General features: G+C 47.4%; 1 protein-coding gene across 1 annotated transcript; it reads left to right on the top strand.

The window, feature by feature from the left end:
- The first annotated feature begins 1,900 nt into the window (after positions 1–1,900).
- On the top strand, positions 1,901–22,570 carry Sh3bgr (SH3 domain binding glutamate rich protein). Its single transcript, XM_057764333.1, has 8 exons — positions 1,901–2,149; positions 6,587–6,772; positions 11,310–11,390; positions 12,336–12,407; positions 13,991–14,083; positions 18,702–18,740; positions 19,037–19,154; positions 22,222–22,570. The coding sequence occupies exons 1-7, from the start codon at positions 2,105–2,107 to the stop codon at positions 19,121–19,123; spliced, it is 603 nt and encodes a 200-aa protein (XP_057620316.1). The 5' UTR covers positions 1,901–2,104; the 3' UTR covers positions 19,124–19,154; positions 22,222–22,570.
- Positions 22,571–23,066: the final 496 nt, after the last annotated feature.

Below are 23,066 nucleotides of genomic sequence, written 5' to 3'. Positions count from 1 at the left end.
TAATTAAAAATGTAATCTTTAAAAGAGTTTGAACATTAGTGACCAATGCTGCTCCTTGAAGACCTAGGATATTAAATGAAAACCTCAGTACTGGACAGGGGTTACCTCCCTGTGAGTTGTTGGTCAGAGAGACCCCAGAGGCTCCCCAAACAACGTAGGTTATTAGCATTGCTATTTCTGTCCATTAGAAATAGCTGGTGAGACCCTATTGCTGAAGACACCACACACTTGGTTACAGAGTAGTCAATCTTGAACTGACTGTGAAACTCTAAATTCTGCTCCTGGCTAGCTTCCATAGTACTGGAAGGTGCTGTGCAGGGTACTGCTGGGAGAAAAGACATCAGTGGTCTCTGCAACGCTGGACCCTGCACGCTCCAATACACATGCCAGGCAGGATGGGCTCACTGGTGCAGTAGTTCAAGAGTGCATGTTGGGTAATCCTGTCCTCCTGATTGGACTTGAGATGTGCCCCCCAGGAAGGAGTTCAACCCTGTGCCTTGGGAAATCGTGGTCTAGGGGAGAAGCTACTGATGCTGTTTCTCTCAATTGTCACGTTGTCACTCTGCCTTCCAGTTTGTTTACGTTTATAGTGATAAATTCATGCTGCTCCAAAGTTAAATTTTGACTTGTGCATTAGCTGAACTTGAGCTGTATTCTAGGGACAAGAGTGGTTTTTCTTACCATAGACACCCACCTGAGTGACAGGGACAGATCTCAGAGTCTCTGAGACACTGGTGAAAGGAGTACGCTCAGAAGCCAAAGAGGTCTCACTGCTTCCCTCCTCCGTGATGAGCCGCAGGAGAAGAAGAAAGTCTGGAACCAGAGGAAGGCCAGTGCTCACAGCGTTTCCTAAGTGACAGGCCTTTGCCACTAATGCTCCTGGACATGATTTTTTAATTTGTGTGTGTGTCTGTGTGTGCGCGTGTGTGCGCATATGTGTGTATTCATGCGTGTGTGTATGTGTGTGTGCATGTGTGTCTGTATGTGTGTGTATTGTGTGAATGTGTGTGCCTGTGTGTATGAGTGTATGTATGTGTGCAGAGTGTGTGTTTTGTGTGTATGTGTGTATGAATGTTTATGTTTGTGTGTATTTGTTTTTTCCTTCCACTATGAGGTTCCAGGAAGGTCATCAGGCTTGGAGGCGAGTGACTTTAGCCAGGAGACCATCGTGTGACACCCATCAACAGAGTCCGGACTGGTAGCACTCTGGCTTCTTTATTAGTTTTGTATTCAGATTTTTTAAAAAAAATATTTAATTTTATTTTACGTGCATTGGTATGAGGGTGTCAGAACCATGTCTCCGGTCAGTATTCAGATTTTTTTAACTGCTATTCAAATCACCTATATAAATAAGACGAATCAGAATTTGCTATAAACATCCCCATCCCCCAAAGTCTTTAAGACAGGGAAGATAATTTTCGAGTTGCAGTCATCAGGCAACCATGGGCTATTTCCCTGCCTCTGAGATGTCCGTGAAGTTCTACAGCACCGACAGCTGGTAGAGAAAGCAGGAAACAGGCCACTCCTAAGGGATCTTGTGTGACAGACAGTTCACTGGATTGTTTAAAAATAACCCTCTAGAAAACTTTAAACAGGGAGTTGCTCTTCATCTGAATGGCCACTCCGACTGCTTCTGTCTTCACAACTCTGTTGTTTGTACAGAACCCTCTTGGAAAAGGTGTTTTATTTTCTGGGCTTTTCCCTAGGCTCCGGACTCCCGGCTTCTGTTCCACAGCCCCCAGCCTCCCCAGGCCCCGCCTCCTCGGCCCTAGGCGTCTCTCCGTAGGTCTGTGATTGGTGCGCTCTCGAGCTCCAGCCTGGCCTTTTACGGACTGTTGTCAGGCCTTTAAAGTGATAAGGGAAAGGGTCCAGGAGCTGCTTTTATCAGCCAATCGTTTCCCTGACATCCCGAACGGAGGGGAAAACCCAGGATGCCTCTCTGTTACCCTTTAGCCTCTTGGTTGGCGGGGAGGGCTGGGGGCAGAGCCTTGGAACAGCGGCCAACACGGACCTGGCACCTGCTCTCCCAGCGTCACCGCGGGATTTGTCTAGCGACTTCCCTAGCAGGGGTGTGTTAGGGGGAGTCCTCTTTCCGACTGTCGAAATGGTTATCAAAGTGTTTGTTGCCACATCTTCTGGGTCCATAGCGGTAGGTGTCTGGGGCTCTGTGGGCTTTCTCCCTGGGTGATTTTCTGAAGGAGTAGTGGGTATGTCCAGGCTTTGGTCTTGAATTCCGTTTTTGTTTCTTTGCGTGCTAGTCAACTGCACACCGCAGCGAGCATGAGTGCCCTTCGCCTTTTGCATTTGTCTTCCCGGTGTTGGAAAAAGTGTATGGTGAAGTGTGTAATCTGGCAGGTGGGCGTGAAAGGAGACTGGAGGGAGGGAAGAGTGTTCCACGCTCGACTTCAGCCCGCGCTTTCTGTCTTGTGTCTTTTTTTCTGTCACCGGCTTTGGATTTTGAGTGCTTTACCATTCATTCTGTAAGACACAGATTAAAACTTGGAACAGTGCAGGGAACCCTGACTGCTCTTCGGACTGGAGAGGGAGAGGGAAAGGAGTGGGGGGAGGGGGAGAGAAGTGGGAGGAGGGGGAGGGAAATGGGAGGTGGGGAGGAGGCGGAATTTTTTTTTTTCAATAAAAAAAAGGGGGGAAAAGACGACAGGTCAGGGAGAATTGAAAGAGATCGGCAAAACGGTCTCAGGCATAATTCCTTCCGGCTTTGAAGTAGCTGGAAGCATAAAGATAGTGGGTGTGATATTATTTGTGGAAAATGATGTCACAATGACAATAGCAAACTCATCTGAGGTCACAGTTTTAAATGCTCTCAGGATTGAGGCACCTAGAGTGTGAGGTAAAAGTCCAGTTCCATACCATGGCTTTGCCTGGGTTTCTTTGGACCACCACTCCTGATTCAGATCTTTGTTCTGTGAAGGGCAACTCAGGGGCTCAGTTCACCTAGGAATGAATCAGAGATTGGCTTCAGGCTGGAATTCAGTTTCTGTCTGTGCTGAGGTTTTGACCAGTATTTTAGCAGAAATTAGAGAGACTCTGGGAAGAAAACTGTTAACTAATTCGGAGAGTTAGAGATCAGAGAGGGGGCTGTTTCCTTTTATAGCTGCTTCCTAGAGGGTCTCAGGTTGCAGCTGGGATTCTGACAGTCACTCAGCAGAGATGTTTCCAGGGCCTGGCTAGGGACCAGCCCCAACTGGAGCTTGCTGAGGGCCACCACTCCTAGCCCTGAACTTTCAGGAGGATTTCCAGAGAGAGTGAGCAGAAAACCAAAGAGTTTGGCAGTCCCACCCACCCATCCATACTGGTTTCTGTGATTCTACTGAGTAGTTAGGACTTAGGACGTAGACTTAGAGATAGATGGCTTGTCATGTTAATCCCATAATGGCCTCAGACCAGGAATAGGAGAAAAAAGGAGCACATATCTTGAATGGAGAACTCCAAACAACACAGATACTACAAATGTAACTCTCTCATGGCTGTTGGTGATATAAACTTTGCTTGATGGATATAAATAATGAGGGCATGTTTGTTTATTCAGACCTGGGGCTGCATGCATGCTGTGTGAGCATGCTAGCTTACTACCGTGCTACATTCTGAGATTACATGTTTGGGTTTTTTTTTTTTTAGATTGAAAGTATTTTTTTCAAGAATAATGGCTTTGTTGGTTCTTTTTTGAAGTGGGTTTTATTTTTTAATTTTTGAAAAAGATTTAAAAAATAATTTATTTTTACTTTATGTGCATTGGTATTTGGCCTGCATGTATCTCTGTGTGAGGGAGTTTGATCACTGAAACTTAAGTTACAGGTAGCTGTGAGCTGCACTTGGGTGCTGGGAATTGAACCGTGGTCCTCTGGAAGGGGCAGTCAGTACTCTTAACCACTGAGCTGTCTCCCTAGCCCCTGGAGTGGGTTTCAAATGTGCTCATTGTTGAAAACCTTTAAAATTTTATGTACCTAGGCGTTTTGTCTACATGCATGCCTGGGCACTACATGTGTGCCTGGTGCCTACAGAGGTCAGAAGAGGCCTCATATCCCCAGGACTGGATTACAGGTGGCTATGAGCCACTGTATGGGTGCTGGGAATTAAACCCAGGTCCTCTGTAAGAGCAGCCAGTGTTTTTAACCACTGAGCGGTTACTCCAGCCCAGCCTTTTGTCTACTCGGACAGTGTGGCTGTTTATATTCTCCAGACAACAGGAATAAACTACAAACTTCTTTGGTTTGTTTATTGCAAATGTTTCCGTGTCATCTGTAACCGTGTGACCTCTGAGGAGACCCTTGCTAAGCCTCGATTTCCTTGCCTGTAAAATGAGGATAAGAATAGTGTCCACCTCACAGCTAGGTCACGAGGACTCCTGAGATGCCACACTCGGGTGCCCAGCACTGTGCCAGGGCCTGAGCGGGCCCCGGAAAGTTTCCTGATTATTAGTTATAGACCCCGGCAGCTGCTTGTCAGTGTCAGCTGCCGTTCTGAGTTTTGTCAGCCACCTAAGCTAGCATCAATGAGCATTGTAGTTGTCCTTATTAGTTACTGTGATTATTAGCGACTATTTTAGTAGGTCTAGGTCTATTCTCATTACGTATTAGAAGAACCGTCTAAAACCAAGGAGATAGAGCACTCCTGCCTTACCATGAAGGGAGCGAACGCAGCACCCCACAGCTGCGCTGCCGAGTGTTCAGGAATGGGGAATTTCACCCAACAGCCACTTGACAGGAAAACTGCAGCGGGTACCGTGTTCCTGCTCCCGTGTGTTGGGTGGTCTGCAGGGACCACCTCTAAGACAGTGGACGGAACCTCCCGGGCATCTCAGTCCCTTCTCCCACTAGATTGGTGGTGTAAATGTGATAGGAAAAGTGGGCCTCTCTCTGTGTGTGTGTCTATGTGTGTGTGTTTGTGAGTGTGGTGTATGAGCATGGCTGCATGTGAGTGCATGTATGCATGTATCTGCGCACACATGCAGAGGCCAGAGGAGGATATCCAGTGTCCTGCTCTATCACTACCCACCTTATTCACATGAGACAGAATCTCTCGCTAAGCCTGGAACTAGCCTAGCAGTCTGCAAGTCCCGGAAGTCACGCCACAGACTGCGGTTACGTGTAAGCCTGTGGCCACACCCACTTTCTTACGCAGGTTCTTGATGTGAGCTCATACTTGTGCAGCAAGCATTCACCCGACCCCCCCCCCCCAAAAAAAAAAAAGAAAAGTGAATTATTTTGATCTGGGTGTCAGTCCTGGAAACCCCAGCAATTCGTTGGAAACTCGTTGTTCCTTTAAAATGGCGTGTGTATGTGGCCAGGCGTGACGGCGCATGCCTGATGCCTGTAACCCCAGCACTTAGGAGGCCAGAGCAGAAGTGCATGCGTTTGCAGCCAGCCTGGGCCACGTAGCTAGGTCTAGGACAGCCTGGACTGTGTATTGAGACCCTGTGTCTAGCAGCACCCCAGCAGTGAGACCCCACCTGCTAGCATGGTCAGCCTGACTGGGAAAGGACGGTGAGTTCTGGGTGCCCAGCACTGCAGGTTCTTGGGCTACCACACAGACCGCATCTCCACACATGGTCTCACTCAGTTGTCACCCCAGAAGGAAGATGAGGGAATCAGAGCCCTAAGCCCTTGCTCGAGAGCAGCCTTGGAGCTAGGACAAAGGTCATCTGTGACTTATGCCCAGCAGGCTCCACACTACAGTATGGTGACCTCAGCTGGAAAATCTCCTCACTGTACCGGACAATGAACAAGAGGTGTCAAGTGAAGGGATCTGGGAGGTGTGGCTGTGGATTCTCAGACACACTGGGGTGGCCAGCAGTGGCTGGGTGACCGCAGGACAGACAAAGCTTGTTGTGGGCATGGAGAAAGAGCTCTCCTAGCCTCCACCGAGGTCCCCCAGGCTCTAAACAGGGACTGGGCCCTCAGGGACCTGCAGGTCCTGCAGACCAGAGTGACAGCATCAGGGCCTTTGGCGTCCTGAGGATGGAGAAGGGACCTAGGGAAGGTGTGGAGTGAGTCGTGAGGAAGGGGAGGAGTCCTCTGAAGGCTGATGCTGTGTTCATGGGGTCAGCTCAGGATGCTGCCTGGAGAAGAGCAGCTCACAGGACGACACAGTGAGAGTACTTGAGTAAGGGCCCACCGGGGGAGGACGAGGTGGGTGAGGGTACCCACCAGGGAGAAAGGACACCCACCTCCTCCTTCCTCCCCTGGGCTTGACTCTAGAACCCTTTCTTCTCTCAAAGTCCCAGGTCAGGCCTCCCTCACTTGTTCCAGTCAATCTGAGGAATCCGTTTTAAGTGGTCCTTGGTGAGTCCGAGGGCAGACAGATTTCTTCTGTTTCCTTTCTGGGGAGCAGGTACTGAGAATAGCATTTAGCATAGTATCACGCTTGTGCCGGGACCAACAGCTCCATTGCTCCTCTATTGATCCTTTCTAAGAGAAAGGTGTGATTTTATTGTTTTCTTTGTTTTGTACTGTATACAGTACAGCTAAAGAAAATAACTGATATATAAACATCAGCAAGCACGCTTCAAAATCAGCTGTGATATTATAATACAGTAATGATCATCTTTTTCTCTGCTCTTAACCAGATTAGGAAGAAACAGCAAGAAGTGGTGGGCTTTTTGGAAGCCAATAAAATAGACTTTAAGGAACTGGACATCGCCGGGGATGAAGACAACAGGAAGTGGATGAGAGAGAATGTGCCCGGGGAGAAGAAGCCTCAGAATGGTATTCCTTTGCCGCCTCAGATCTTCAATGAAGAGCAGTATTGTGGGGTGAGTATTCAACGCTGTGGTAACATCTTCTGTGTGTTTGTCAGGATTAATTATTAATTACTGTGTGTGGTTTGCAAGTCTGTGTACCCACGCATATGTGCGCGCGTGTGTGATGTCGGCCCGAGGTTGACACTGAGTTTTTTCTCCAATCACTTTCTGCTTTGTGTTTTGAGACAGGGTCTCTCGCTGGACCTGGGGCTCCTTGATTCAGCTTGGCTAACAGGGTTGTAGGTGTCAATCTGTCTCTGCCCGCTTCTCAGCACCATGTTGACAGACACGTGCTGCTGGGTTCCGCTTCTCCATGGGCGCTGGGGGCACTTTATCCACTGACCCATCTTGTCAGCCCGTTGACCAGAAGTTGTTTCAGGTAGATTAGTTTCGAGTCACTGTTTGAAATCGTTCTGTTCTGTCAGGTCATGATTTCTTTCTTCTAGCCAACCAAAATTTAATAGTGAGAAGATGGTGGAATCAGTTGCACAGAGACCTGGTGTGGGGAACAATTCTGTATCTGTCAATCATGTTTTAAATAAATGCCGATTGGCCAATAGCCAGGCAGGAAGTATAGGCGGGACAATCAGACAGGAATTAGAGGTGGATCAGAGAGAGTAGGAGAATTCTGGGAAGGAGGAAGCCCATTCTTCCCCATTCCTGACCAGACACTGAAGAAGCAGGATGTGACCTGTCCTGCTGGAAAAAGGTACCGAGTCATGTGGTTAACATAGATAAGAATAATGGGCTAATGTAAGTTATAAGAGCTAATACGAAGCCTGAGCTAATGGGCCAATCAGTTTATGATTAACGTAGACTTCTGTGTATTTTTTTCTTGGGGGGGGGTTACCGACTGTGGGAACTGGGCAGGACAGAAAGCCCAACAAGGAGACCCTCTGTTACAATGACTAGATTTGGGGTTGTTTTAGATCCTGTATGTTGAAGAATAGAAGCCATTTGTTTTAACAAAATCTGCACTTTGGGTAGAAAGGGATTGATTCTACTTTGCCTTGTGAAGGGCATACTCAGTGGGTACATGATAAATTCTTTTTTTGTTTAGTTGTTTTTTGTTTTTTTAGGACAGGGTTTCTTTGTGTAGCAGTCCTGGATGTCCTGTATCTCACTCTGTAGACCAGGCTGGCCTTGAACTCACAGAGATCCGCCTGCCTCTGCCTCCTAAGTGTTGGGATTAAAGGTGTGCACCACCGCTGCCTGGTAATAAATTCTTAAAAATTGACTATCAGACATGTCGTCTTATGCCAGAAACAGGATGTGTTCAAACTCACCCAGTTAGTTTAAATGTATTCTGAGCATTTGATGGTAATGACAATTTTATTTATATTTAAACATTTTTATCTCCTTTAAATTTATTTGTACTCCCATGTGCATGTGTGTGGGTATGTGTAAGCCATGGCATATGGGCGTGGAGGTCAGAGGAAAGTTTGGGAGTCAGTTTTCTCTTTCCCCCATGGGTTCTGGGGATTGAGCTCATGTTCTTATACATGGCAGACTTTATACACTGAGCCGGTGTGCTGGCCCAACAACTTTATTTGAAGGACTTCATAGTTTATGTCAACAAAAAGCCACCTTCCTCAGAGTTCACAGGTTTTGCTTAAGAAAGCAAATTGCTGAAACATTGAAAAAAAATCAGCGGACCTCTGCTATGAGAAGTGGACGTTCCATAGGCCGTTCTTCCATCATCCCTCCTACGGGGGCGAGGGTGCTGTCAAGCAGAGGGAGTTAGTTGTCTGGTGTGTGCTGCGTCTGAAATCTGGGCCCGGTGCACAATATGCAGACACTTCTTCGCTCCTGCCATTGGGAGCTGTCTGTGCTTTTCATCCCAACCACCTGTCTCCGAGCAGATGCCAACTCCTGCTGCTGCCTGTCTAGGCCTCACTAGCCCACATCCACAAGAATTCATTCACCAGTCACCTGCAGCTGAGGCCAGACCGTGGCTCAGCCGAGTGCTTGGAACCAAGTTATACAAGCCACACAGCCCAACGTACTCACTGGATGGTCTCATATGTGTGGTCTTGTGTGGGTGTGGTTGGAGGTCAGAGGACCGAGCTGGCTGGACAATAGGTGCCAGGATCCACCTGCCCTTGCCTCCTTGGTGCTGAGGTTATATGTGTGTGCTGCCATTCCTATATTTCTCCACATGGGCTCGGGATGGAGCTCCGGTCCCCATGCTTGCAAGACAAGCACTTCACCGACTGACTGGTGTCTCGAGAGTCACTGTCAACTCTTTTACACAAAAGTTCTCTGGCTTCTGATCTGAAGTATGCATTTTTGCCTGTTAGGAACTCGGGTTGCTTGCCTACAGCGGCTCTAACAAACCGCCACAAACTGTGGTTTAAAGTATCAGGTATTTATGCTTTCTCGGCTCCAGAGGCCATAATGGTGCTGGTGCATGTTGGAACTTCTTGAGGAGAGCCTGTTCCACTTCTCTCTCCCAGTTGCTCAAGTTCACCAGCAGATCTTGGCTTGTGCAAGTATTCCAGATGTGGCCTCTGGCTCTCCTTGTGTTTTCCAGTGTCTCCCTAGGGCCTTCTGGTAAGGATGACAGTCACTGAAAAGCACTCACTCTAACTTAGTATGGTCTTGCCATAACAGCCACAGCTGCAAATAGCTTCCTTCCACTTTCTGGGGTACCAGGTGGACAAGGGCTTACGTGGGAGGCCCCGGAACCTAGCTTGGGACTGCATGAATTTGCAAGGCCGGATTAGCTTCTTGAAAGGCTTACTAAACGTCCTGTGGGCAAGAGTACTTTCAGTCTTGATGTGGTCCGTACATGCTGTGGGGAGCGTACGGTCTCTTTCAAGCCCTCTATGAATTTTACTTGGGGCTTCCCAGAACGCAGAAAGGATTTCCTCTGCGAGGAAAGACCTCCATCCTCCATTACCAAGCCTGGTGACCCCAGCACCATCTCCGGATCCCACAAGGTGAAACAGGACTCTCATAAGTTGTCTGCTGACCTCCATATGTGAACGGAAGCAAGCTCATCCTCCACAGTAAATAAATGTAATCAAAACAATAAAAGGCAAGAGAATCTACTCTCCACACAACCCCTAGTCTCCTATGCATCCTCGAGACAAGGAGAAGACTAGTGCAGGAGGGAGCGATGATGGCAAGGAATTCTGATTTTATATTTTCCGTAAAAATTATTTAATTTTATTTTTTGAACTTTATCTGTGTGTGCTTGCATGTGTGTGTGCGTGTGTGCGTGCTTCCCCATGTGCCTGTTTGTGCACATATGTGTTTGTATGAAGTACCTACAGAGGTCAGAAGTGGGCGTCAGATCCCTTGGAGCTGGAACTGCAGGTGGTTGTGATCCAGCCATCTGATGTGGAAGCTGGGGAGTGAACGCGACATCTGTGGGAGCAGCAAACACTCTTAACTGCGGAGCAGTCTCTCTGGCACACCAGTTTCTTTCACTATTAGGAAAATCATAAAAGTTCATACTAGCACATACCGAAAAATGAAATGATTTAGAAGGGTCTTCAGTGTGAATCATCCCATCCCAATTCCGCCTCACTGTGGGTGATGCCACCCCTAGGCAGGTGGTCCTGTGTGCCATAAGAAAGCAGGCTGAAGAAATAGCCAGTGAGTATCACTCCTCCAAGGCATCGGGTCCTTCCTCCAGGTTCTTCCATGTTTGAGTCTCTGACCAGGCTTTCCTCGAATGGTCTGAAAGTGTAAACTGAAATAAACCCTTTCCTCTCCAAACAGCTTTTGGTCGTGGTGTTTTATCACAGCAATAGAAACTCTAACTAAGATACCGCCGTAACTTTGCCCATGATTAGAATGTAGATTATGAAAATCTCACTGTTCATGTGGATTCTTGGTCAGCCATGCCCTGGGCCCTAGCAGCAGGCACGGGGGCAGGGGCAAGCAATGCATGTCTCTGCACCAGGAGGTGAGAGCTTCAGGTGTGTCTGGGAGTCCTGAGCATCTGCCGTGCAGAGAAGATGAAGATGTTCTGAGAGCCATGGCAGACAAGTGTCAGAGAAAGGTAACACCAGTTGGAAAGCCAGGCACAGCCAAGGCCAGGTTACCCACCCAAGAGGGAATTCCTGTTGGAAGTAGCAGACATGTATGCCCATGACAAGTTGAGTCGGGCTGCGGCGACTGCCTGAGGACAGAGACAGCCTAGGCTTGGGCACAACCAAAGATGACTTGATCATTGGCATATTTATTAATATAGATGTGAATGCCCCTGGATTTCAGGGAAGTGGGGAAGGACAGAAAGCAAGACCAGTGGTGGGGAAAAGGCTTCTCTACATCTTGTCATTACAGGCACTGTGCACCTGTCCCTAACACCCCCTTCTGCAGTCTTTACTCTGTTTTCTCGTGTGTGTGTGTGTGGGGGGGGCAATGCATAAAAACAAATGTAACATTAATGACTTTATTTTATATCTTTATGGGTTAATTATCAGTTGACAAAACAAGCAAAGAGGATGTTTCATGCTTGATAAAGGGACTGGGCTCAGAACATATACCAGCCCCCAAGTGTAGGATGGTTTTAAATATTCAATTTCTTTGCTTCCAGGATTTCGACTCTTTCTTCTCTGCAAAAGAAGAAAATATTATTTATTCATTCCTTGGTTTGGCTCCCCCTCCAGGGTCAAAGGTAAGCTGGGATGCCCCGCGTGGTCCAGTACAGGCTATAATAGAAGGAGATAGAAGCTGGCAAACACTAGTGCTCATCAGTGATGCTCTAAGTCAACATGATCACTTTTTTTAATTTACAGAATGCTTCATAAATTTACATGTCACTGTTCTATGGGGCTTTGCTTATCTCTCTACAAGTTTAATGTTTGTGTGTGTGTGTGCATGTGTGCGCGCGTGTGTGTGCGCGTATGTACCTTTTGGTCGTAGTGTTTCATCACAGCAATAGAAACCCTGAGTAGGACAAATAGGAAGTGAGGCAGCACTGTAACTCCCCAAGGCCACCCTAGTGATGTAATGTACTTCCTCCAGCAAGGCTACACCTCCTAAAGGTTCCAGAACCTCCCCAAGGAGTGCCACCAACTGAGGACCGAGAGTTCAAACACAGGAGTATATGGGGGACATTTCTCATTCAGAACACTGCATGGACATTGACTTTAAATAAAAAAAGAATTGTGTTCAGGATGGAGCTTAGGGCTCATTCATACTAGGCAAATACTGTTTAATGAGCTATAATCCCAGCCCCAACCTGTTATTTTACATCATATATAAAATTAGATTATAGATGTACATACCTGGTGCCTGCAGAGTCCAGAAGAGACATTGGATCCCTGGAATTGGAGTTATGGATGGCTGTGAGCTGCCATGAGTGTGCTGGAAACTGAACCCATGTCTTCTGCAAGAGCAGCCAGTGTTCTTAAACACTGGGTCATCCCCCCAGCCACAGGGATTAAGTTCTTGTTAGTGCAGTGTGGGTGGCAATGGCTTTGTCCCTATGTGGGCCCCCCCACTGTTGCTGCTGATAAAATGAAGGCCAAAGTAAGAACAATTCAGTTAGTTTAAAGACACTGACATGTGAGTCATTGTCCTGAAGAGAATCTCAGGTGTTGTCAACTATTGGGTATAGGTGACAAAGCCCGAGGAAGCTTCTTCCCTTCCCAATGGAGATGTGGCAGGAGAGGCAGAAGGTGCTGCAGAGGTAAGGACTGGTGCTGCCAGTGTCTTCAGGGTGGCTGCGTGGGCCTAACATTGCTTTCATTTCTCTCCCTGTCTCTGAACCATTTATTCATCTATCTATATACCCAACTATCATTCATTTATCATCTATCTATCTATCTATCTATCTATCTATCTATCTATCTATCCATCCATCCATCCATCCATCCATCTATCTATCTATCTATCTATCTATCTATCTATCTATCTATCTATCTATCTATCTATCTATCTATCTTCTATCTTCCATCTACCTATTATCTATATCTTATCTATCCATATACCTATCATCATTATTATCTATTATCTCTTTATCTGTTATCCATTCATCCATCCATCCATCCATCCACTGATCCATCCATCATCCACTGATCCATCCACCCACTGGTCCATCCATCCATCCATCCATCCATCCATCCATCCATCCATCCACTGATCCATCCATTCACTGATCCATCCATCTATCCATCCATCCATCCATCCATCCACTGATCCATCCATCCATCCACTGATCCATCCACCCACTGATCCATCCATCCATCCACTGATCCATCCATTCATCCATCCACTGATCCATCCATCCACTGATCCACCCATCCACTGATCCATCCATCCTGATCCATCCATCCTGATCCATCCATCCATCCATCCATCCATCCATCCATCCATCCATCCATCCACTGATCCATCCATTCACTGATCCATCCATCTATCCATCCATCCATCCATCCATCCATCCATCCATCCATCCATCCACTGATCCATCCATTCACTGATCCATCCATCTATCCATCCATCCATCCATCCATCCATCCATCCATCCATCCATCCATCCATCCATCCACTGATCCATCCATTCACTGATCCATCCATCTATCCATCCATCCATCCACTGATCCATCCATCCATCCACTGATCCATCCATCCATCCATCCATCCATCCATCCATCCATCCATCCACTGATCCATCCACCCACTGATCCATCCATCCATCTACTGATCCATCCATCCACCCACTGATCCATCCATCCACTGATCCATCCATCCATCCACTGATCCATCCATCCATCCACTGATCCATCCATCCACCCACTGATCCATCCATCCATCCATCCATCCATCCATCCATCCATCCATCCACTGATCCATCCATCCACTGATCCATCCATCCATCCATCCATCCACTGATCCATCCACCCACTGATCCATCCATCCATCCATCCATCCATCCATCCATCCATCCATCCATCCAGTTTACCTGTGTATCTGTCTACCATATTCATCTATATCCATCCATCTCTGCATCTGCCACCTTCACCAGCCTTAAATGGGTGACTCAGCATCCTTCACTCAGTAGCTTATGGCTGCAGCATGCAGGAGTCTGTTAGAGGTTTGGGGCTTTAGGGAGCTGTGTCAGCATCTAAATGACCTTGTGTAGAGGAGGTCTCTCTTCCAGCTCCACTTACATGCCACGACTGAGATGGAGAAGCCACAGCAGGGGTGGCTTGCTTTGTCCTTGGGTGCTTCCTGAAGGTCAGTGATACTTTGAGATTCTTTTCTAAACAGGGAACAGAGAAGGCCGAGGAAAGTGGAGAAAATGAGGCACAGAAAGAGGACAGCGAAGACACTGCTGACCTTTCTGAATCCCAAGAGAAGAATGTGAGTGTTTGCTCTGTCACTGCGGATTTGTTGCTTCTGTCCCTTACTGAACTCCTTCACGGTGCCAGGAATTGTGCTGAGCTCACAGCTGCAAGAAAGAAAGTGCACGTTGAGAGTGTAGCTGTGAGGAGCCAGCTATTCTCATTCCTGCTTTAACTGCTGTGGACCAGGTGCTGAGAGGGCCAGAGGGAGGAGCCTGAGCCAGAGTTGGTGGGAAGCGATCAGTGGAGGGTTCACCGATTCCTCATGTACCCAGGGAGAAGCCATATTCATTCATATTCCGAGCTCTTGCTCAGACACGGGTTCCTTTTCTTTGCCTGAGTGATGATTAACTCTGACATGTAGCTTCCTGTGAGCCTCCTGGGGGAAAGAGCCAGGGCATTCGAGTGTTAACAAAACACAAGTGGGAACGTGAGGATTGGAGCCCAGCATTGGGAAGGAAACTCACTGAGTCCAGTGTTCAGGTAACCAACAGGTCCCAGCAAGTCTCTGTCCCATGTGGTCCCACAGCCTTTCAGTCCCAAAGAAACACACAGAGGCCTACAATAATTATAAACTGGTTGGCCTATTAGCTTAGGCTTTCTTATAAACGCTTACATCATACATTAACCCATTATTCTTGTCTATGCTAGCTACGTGGCTTGGTATCTTATATCAGCGAGGCATTCTCATCTTGCTTCTTCTGTGTCTGAGTCATGAGTGCAGACTGAGCCTCTTCCCAGAATTCTCCTGCTCTGCTCACCCCACCTATACTTCCTGCCTGGCTACTGGCCAATCAGCATTTTATTAAATTAATATAACTGGCAAATCTTTGCAGGGTTTGAGACCGTTGTCCCACAGCACCTGAAGAGATTTGCTGTCCAGGGACACGATGATAAGTGATGTCTGGGGATTCTGTAGGGACAAAGAGCAATGGGTGTAGGGACTACTTAAGGCATTGTGGGACGGTGGCTGACAAGGCCTCGGGGTGGCAGTGGGTGGACTACTGACCTCAGGCCTAGCCTCCTCTTGGGAGAGTTTCAGTGGAAACATTATAACGTTTTCTAAGATGGTGGAAACATCACAACTGGTTTGTGTTTGCGTTGGCTCTTATCAAGGTAAATTTATCTACAAAAAAGGCCAAATTGTTTTGAGTAATGTTTGTTGCCAGCTGGCACTCTTCATCTGAAAATCTCTAAGCCCTGGACTTGGTGACACATGGTTGAAGTCTCACCATCTCGGCTCCTCCCCAAAGAAATCCTCACAAAAGTGACTTATGTTAAGGCCAGCATGGATGTAGCTCCAAAAAGCTTGCGGGCACAAGGCTGGACTAAGGGCCAAAGACCCAGGGGACACCACCAGAGCTCTCTCCTGCCAGTTCTAGGGCTAGCTGCCCTTTCAGGTCACACTGGCAGGGTTCCGCATCCTCGTCACCATCCGTGTCTGACACTCGTCACCACTGACACCTGCCCCTAGATCTGTCCCGGTGCCGTGCCAGTGGCCCAAGTCTCGGCTGAGTTCCCAACAAAAAATAGCTGCTGTGGAAGGTCTAAGAGATCTCATTTCCCACGTGCGCTCCTCCTGGTGGCTCCTCCTGGTGGCTCCTCCTGGTGCTCCTCCTGGTGCTCCACCTGGTGCTCCACCTGGTGCTCCACCTGGTGCTCCACCTGGTGCTCCACCTGGTGCTCCTGTCTGCAGTGCTGTGAACACCTGACGTCACTGACCCAGGAACTACAGTTTTCTCTATAACGCCTTGTCTATGTGATTATTTTCTGACCCATAAAATTCAGTTCAAGCGTTGTGTGGAGTTGGCTTTTTAACACTGCCTAGTTCAGACGCTGTCTAGTTCTGTGAGCTAATGCTGAAAAGCTTTTGAAATTAGTATATTGTACCTCAACTTAAGAAGAAATGGAAGCAGGAGTGGCATTTGATAAATATATTCAATTCACATTTTATCAGTCCTTTGAGCCACTGCCCCCTGACAGGCAGAACCTCAGTGATTAGGAGGGAGCAATGGGAAGGAAGGCAAACTTCTGCTCTGATGGGGAGCCTGTGTTCTGAGTGCAATATCCTGGGCCCTTTGAAGTTCCTTTCAAGACTATTGATGATGATGATGATGATTACTACTCCTCCTATTAATTTGGTTTTTCAAGCAGGGGTTCTCTGTGTAGCCCCTTCTGTCCTGGAGCTAGCTCTAAACCAGGCTGTCCTCAAACTCAGAGACCCACCGGCCTCTGCCTGCCGAGTGCTGGGATTAAAGGCTTACACCTCCACCATCCGGCTGGTTGCCCCATTTTTAATGATACCTTGTTCCGCTTGGATACTAAAAGTCCTTGGATTTAGGAAAGTGTAAAACTCTACAGAACTGATAGATCCATGCTGTATATGATGACGTTTAATCTGATGACACAAGATTAAGAAGAAAATGAAAGCTCTTCGAGAGGCAGAGGGTGGGTACCAGACTTCATGTGTACCTGCTCCCGGCCATAAACTTGTGTTTATCCAGTTTACAACAGCGGCAGGATTCTGGAGATCCTGAAAATAAGTAAGGGGCAGATCACCCTTTCAGGGAACATGCAGAGAAGCCAGAGAGAAGGGCAGCTCAGGGATGGCTGTGGGAGCCGATTTGAGGGCCTGGGACTCAGCCTTCTGGGTTAGGAAATATCTTCCGGGCTAACCGGATTCTGAGTGGTAGCTGACATGAGAGAATCTCATGGGGTTCAGTTTTGCTGAGTAAGGAGTGAGGAGGAGGGAAGCCAGAGCACTAGGTAGGCGCGGGGTGGCTTTCAGCCACAGTTGTAGACGATAAAGGAGATGTTCCGGGTTTAATAGGAAATAGATGAGAAGAATGAGCTTTCAGGAGAGCGCTGTCAGGAGGCCCCAAAATGGGAGAATCTTTGATGTAGGGAACAAAGGGATTTCTGGTTCTTACAGGTTTCTGGGGATGGGCTGGAAGGGTAGAAGGTTCCATACCACATGATCCAGCCTGTGGGCTGGGAGCCACAAGGCCAGAAGGGGTTAAAGAAGAGCATAAAGTCATTCTGGAGCCTGGGCATCTGGGAGATGGACTTGCCTCAGCTGCGAGAGTGAGGGACTGCCAGCCCATGGCTGGTGTTGCTTGTGGTTCCAACTGAAGAGAGACAGGCTGTAGGGTGACGGCCTGATATATCCAAGGTTGCCACCTCTGGTTCTCTAAGGTGGTAGCATCTTTTAAGGTCTGTAGCCTAATTCCATGCCAATGCCATGAATCTGAATGAGAGCAAATGGGGGCAGTTGGAGAGAAGAGAAGGGAAATGATGTCATTATAATCATAATCAAAAATGATTGCCATTGTGCCACGGTGCACATATGGAGGTCTGAGGACAACCCTGTGGGATCGGTTTTCCCACACCACCTTTATGTGGGACATGGGGCTGCTGTAGAATATTATTTTAAGGTGTGTTACGTTTGCTTATGCTCCGGAAGCCTTGTTTAACGACGTAAAGATGTGTTGCTTTTGTTTATGCTGCATTCATTTATGTCTGTGAAGCTGTGATCATTTGCCTGTCTAAAACACAGGCTAATAAAGAGCTGATAAAGAGCTGGACAGCCAAATGGCGGGGCGGGAGCAAGGACAGGTGGGGCTGGCAGGCTGAGAGGATAGAAGGAGAAGCGTGAACAGAAAGAGGAGCAAGGAGAGGAGAGCGCCAGGGCCAGCCACCGAGCCAGCCACAGAGTAAAAAGTAAAGAAAAGGTAGACAGAAATAGAGAAAGATAAAAGCCCAGAGGCAAAAGGTAGATGGGATAATTTAAGAAAAGCTGGCTAGAAACAAGCCAAGCTACAGCTGGGCACTTATAAGTAACTGAAGCATGAATAATAGAAACTCAGAGAAATTGGGTTCACCCTGAAGATTCGAAAAGCAAAACAGCCAGCCACTGTCTCTTACCTCGACCTCCGTCCGAAATGGCTATCTTGCCTCCAAGAATTTTAGAATGAGACCATTTTTATAATCCCCTCTCACGCTGGGATTAAAGGCTGCACTACCCCCTGGTTTCTATGGCAACTAGTGTGGCTACTGGGATTAAAGGTGTGTGTCATTGTTGCCTGGTCTGTAAGGCTGGCCAGTGTGGCTGTTTTACTTTCCCAATCCCCAGGCAAGCTTTATTTATTAAAATACAAATAAATTGCCACTACAAGTAAGAATAGGGCCCCATGTGTGATTTATTTGGGAGCTGGGTAGCGAGCCCCCCCCAAAGAGTAAAAGAATAAAAAACAATGACATTTTGGTGTTCCAGCATGGGGCTAGAGTAAAAGAAAGTCCAGCGACATGGGGCTTGAACTCAGGTCATCAGGCTTGCATGGTGAGCAGTTTACTGGTCAAGCATCTCACTGGCCTGTGACGTGTATGAACTGTGTTGGAGCTGCAGTAAAGACAAACCTATCAGGATAGACAGGCAGTAAAGACATTTTTGTTTTGGTTGAAAGCCTTAATTGCTTGCATCTCTGATCTGATGTTGTTAGATCATCACAGCTCTGCTTTTGACACCTTACGGATAAGTAATGTCCTGCTCATTCAGTGAGCTTCCATTTTGTTATAATTTGTTTACCTTAAAAATTCAATTTAAATCTTACTCCATTTTTTATCTTTGTGGACCCAAGGAAGAAGAGGGAGAAGAGGGAGCGAGAACAACAGAAGAGGTAGGGTCTGCATCTTTAACCGTTGGTTTAATCAACTTAGTGAAAACCTTTGTTGGTGACACCAGTGCTGCTTTTGCTACACTTCTCTCGTGTGTGTGTGTGTGTGTGTGTGTGTGAGAGAGAGAGAGAGAGAGAGAGAGACAACTGGAGGTCAATGTCAGATGTCCTTTTCAGACACTCTTCAGCTTTGAGTGGCAGGTGTCACTGTGAGCCCTCAGCTCTAGTTTGGCCTCTTATTCCCATGGTGTCTTTGGCTCTTATGCGTCTCAGTAATGATGTGATTTTGTAAACACTAGACAGAAGAGGTGAAAGAGGAAGGAGCGGAGGGAGAGGCCGAGGAAGAGGAAGCCGAGGAAGAAGCAGGAGAAGGGGAAGACTCTTAGGCCTTTCAGGCCGGTTCATCAACTATCCCAGGTAGGTGCAGAGTTCCTGGCTGAGTGACTTGTCCCTGCGTGGCCCTGAGTGACCTCTCATGAGGTGTGAGAGGCATGAGCCCGGGTCTGTGCACTGCAGGGCTTCAGGCCACCATGTGCATGACTCGGCTCTGGGGCTGGATGGGAAAAGAGCACTCTGAGCAAAGGAGGGCTGGCGTGCATGCGTTTACTCCTCCACGTGATCTCGGCACAGAAGCAGCTTTTCCGTGTCCACAGCACGAATGCCGTTCATCACTGATGACGCTGGCGGCAGACCCGACCTCAAAGGCACGGAGCTAGCTGCTGGTTCATGAAAGACAATTCCTGCAGCTCTGCGTGTCGTCTTGAGTGCTGGGTAGCCTGGCCAACACTCGTGTGTACATTCTGTGGTTTTACACGTCTGTTGGTGGTAAAACAGTAATTACACATTCTCTACAGGTGGGTAGGTACCGTGTGATTATGTTAATAGGGTAAGGATGGTTTACAGTAGGAGGGTATCAAGGACACGGTGGGATCCTTGCCTAGCGCAGGCTAAGTGAAAACCCTACAGATCACTTGGCGTCGTGAAACAGCGGGCTTCACGAGACACAAGGACAACACGTTTGCACAAGCCAGGTTGCTGCTCCTGTTGTCTTTGTGACTGAGTCAGAGGCAGTGGAGCTTTCTGGGAGGGACCTTCCAGTTGTCTGCCACCACTTAAAAATAAAAATCAAACAAAGAATAAACCAAACACTGAACAAACCAGAAACCTAAAAAGCGTTTTAGTCTCCTCGCTGTCTATATCACACCTGTACTAAAACAACACGGGTCAGATTTCTGGGCTGTAGCTATGAGCGCAGCTGAGAAGGACACAATGAGGGATAAGTACCCGGACACACAGTAGGTCACCAGCAAAGGCCTGTGGTGAGGGATAAGTACCCGAACACACAGTAGGTCAGCAGCAAAGGCCCGTGATAATGAGGGATAAGTACCTGGACACACAGTAGGTCACCAGCAAAGGCCTGTGATAAGACTTGGTGCCTGACTAGAGACAGGTGCACAGAGGGGTTCATACAGAGACGGAAAAAGAATTCTTCAGTACTCTGAAGTAACAATGATGCTATGCACAAAATAAGATGGAGAGAGAACCACAGAAGAGGTGGGGTCCGCCATCTTTAACCATTGGTTTCATCAGCTTAGTGAATACATTTGTTGGTGATACCAGTGCTACATTTCTCTTGTGTATGTGTGTGTGTGTGTGTGCATGTATGTGTTTGTGTGAACAGTGTGGACATTCTTCCTCAACATTCTTATGGACAAGATGCCGATATCAAGATGGTTAGTATGCCCAGGTGGTGGTGGCGCACACCTTTAATCCCAGCACTTGGTCAGAAGCAGAGACAGGTGAATCTCTGTGAGTTCCAGACCACTCAGGTCTACAGAGTGAGTTCCAGGACAGCCAGAGCTACACAGAAAAAAAAAGAAAAAAGAAAAATAAGATAGTTAATGTTTTGTTGGAGCTGGTGGGGATGTCTGTCACAGTTTGTTATTAGACTATAGAAGTATTGTGCTCCATTTATATTACAGTAGATCTGGGCATGGCTGGATGTCTCCCCACCACTTTCCTTCATGCTGGTGACACACAGACCTCTCAACTATCTCTTCCTCTGTAATGATTCCACTGCTAAGGAATGATTTGTGGCTCATGTTTAAGAAAAAGAAAGTTGGCAGTTTTATGAAATCCCATCTGAAGAATCAGGAAAAAATGCAAAAGTGATGGTTTTATCATCGAACCAGCAGCAAAGTCAAAGGCTACAGAGCCGCAGCCTCGCGAGTACCATGCAAATCCACTGATAGCCACGCTACTTGCAGGGTTCTTTAAAAACTATGCAGTTTTAATATGATGACCATATGAATACTGTATGTGTACTAACACAGCGGAGAGAGAAGCCTTAGTGTTTGTATAGTGTCCAGGTCCAATTCCAAAATTAAAATAAAAATGAAAGACCAGTGTGAGGCTGTGTGGATCATTTTGTCTGTTTCTCTGAGGGTGCTGGGTTGGAACTCAGCCCATTGCAGTCTGTTAAATACCTGGATGTGAAGGCATGGACCAGGAGGCTCTTGGCTTCACCCTTGGCTCCCACTGATCCAGTGACTTTCCTTCAAGTGTGCCATGGTTGATGGCAGGAGTGGTCTCTGGGAACCACTCAGCTTCCAGAGGCCACCCTGTCTCGGTGCCTAGGAATTCATACTCAGTTTGAAAACACGATCCCTGGAGAACATGGCAGTGAACAGAAGCATGAAGGCAGTCTCCTGTACAGTTTAGGGTTAGACTCCAAACTGGTGCTTGAGTCTGAGAAGCAAACTCTACCTCCCGAGGCTGCAGAGATGGTTCAGTGATAAAGAGTACTTACTGGGGCTGGAGAGATGGCTCAGTGATTAAGAGCACTGTCTGCTCTTCCAGAGGTCCTGAGTTCAATTCCCCGCAACCACATGGTGGCTCCAAACCATCTATAAGGAGATCTGGCGCCCTCCTCTGGCGTGTGGGTATAAATGGAGGCAGAAAGTTGTATACATAATAAATAAATCTTAAAAAAAAAAAGAGTACTTACTGCTCTTCCAGAGGACCAAGCTTAGTTCCTACCACCTACCCTGCCTGCAACTCAAGCTCCGAGGGATCTGATGCCCTCTTCTGGCCTCCATGGGCACCCTCATATGTACATGACACACACTCACACATTCATACATATGAAAATAAATATAAGTTAATAAATAGACGCTACTCCCCAATGCTTGCCTCTCAACACGGTCTCCTGCTGGAATTCCCTCCTAGGACTCAGTTGTAGATGAAGCCCCTGCTTTCCATGAACAGATAGCAGGGAAGCTAGTTAGAAGGCCGGCCTTTCTTGTGGTGTTCGAGATGTTAGCTCTGGGCAGCCAGTGCAAATCTGGCTTGGTTCTCACCAAACTTATTTTCTCTTCTCTGCTCTGGGGCCAGAAAAGGTAAACTGTGGTCCCGTTAAGTAGCAAAGACTGCAGTTAACACTCCCGTCTTTAACAGCCTTCTCCCACTCCTTCCTTTCTTTTAGGATATCTGAGCCATGAGGCCACATTTCAACTCTCTCCACTAAGTTGGTAAAATCTTCACCGAGGACTTGTGCCCTGCGATGCAGCTGGGTGTGTTTGGGTTTCCCACTGCACTGTATCACCGTGAGCTGAATGTGAGGACTGCACGCATACTGTGCCTACCACTCTTGGTCTTTGCTTAGTTTTTGTTTCTTTTGCTGCACACAAGTAGACCTTCTGTTAATACTCTGCTAACAGGATCTTACTGTGATGCAGCAGGAGTGTTTCCCCGTGTGCTGCTTGTTTAAGGCTTGGCTTTCAAAATGAAACACTTCCCGGAGAGCAATCGTAAATAAAGATTGATAGCAAGAACCTGTCTGGTCTTTCTGCTTTCTTGCTTTCTTTCCCCTTTCCCTCTGCTCACGTTTTTGTCTCCTGTAGACTTGAACTTGCTCTGTCTGTTCAGACTAAGTTGTCTGTATCCTGAGGTAGATAGATTGCTTCTGTTGCACTAATTGGTTCAGGTTGTCAAATGGCACGGACTGTCTTGTATCACAGCTTGTGTAACATAAAGTGCTGTGTATCCTGTCTGGACCCTGACTGCCACCCACACCAGCAGGGATGTGGCTAAGACAAGACGTCTGCTGCCTCATGGCCTGAACATTTCTGAGGTACAGGAACAGTTTTACCTCTGCCCCTCTGGCTGCTGACTGATTTGCAGTCTTAGCCTGGGGTGTGCGTTAGCAACCACTACTGCAGTCGCCATGGGTGCATGGTACACAGACATGTGTTTATATAAAACATCTACACGCATAAAAATAATTGAACTTTACAGTGTGTAATTTTTTCTAAAAGTAAAAGATCAAGC

The sequence above is a fragment of the Chionomys nivalis genome, chromosome 3, assembly GCF_950005125.1.
Source record: "Chionomys nivalis chromosome 3, mChiNiv1.1, whole genome shotgun sequence".
NCBI lineage: Eukaryota > Metazoa > Chordata > Mammalia > Rodentia > Cricetidae > Chionomys > Chionomys nivalis.
This window is presented reverse-complemented; position numbering and strand designations above follow the sequence as displayed.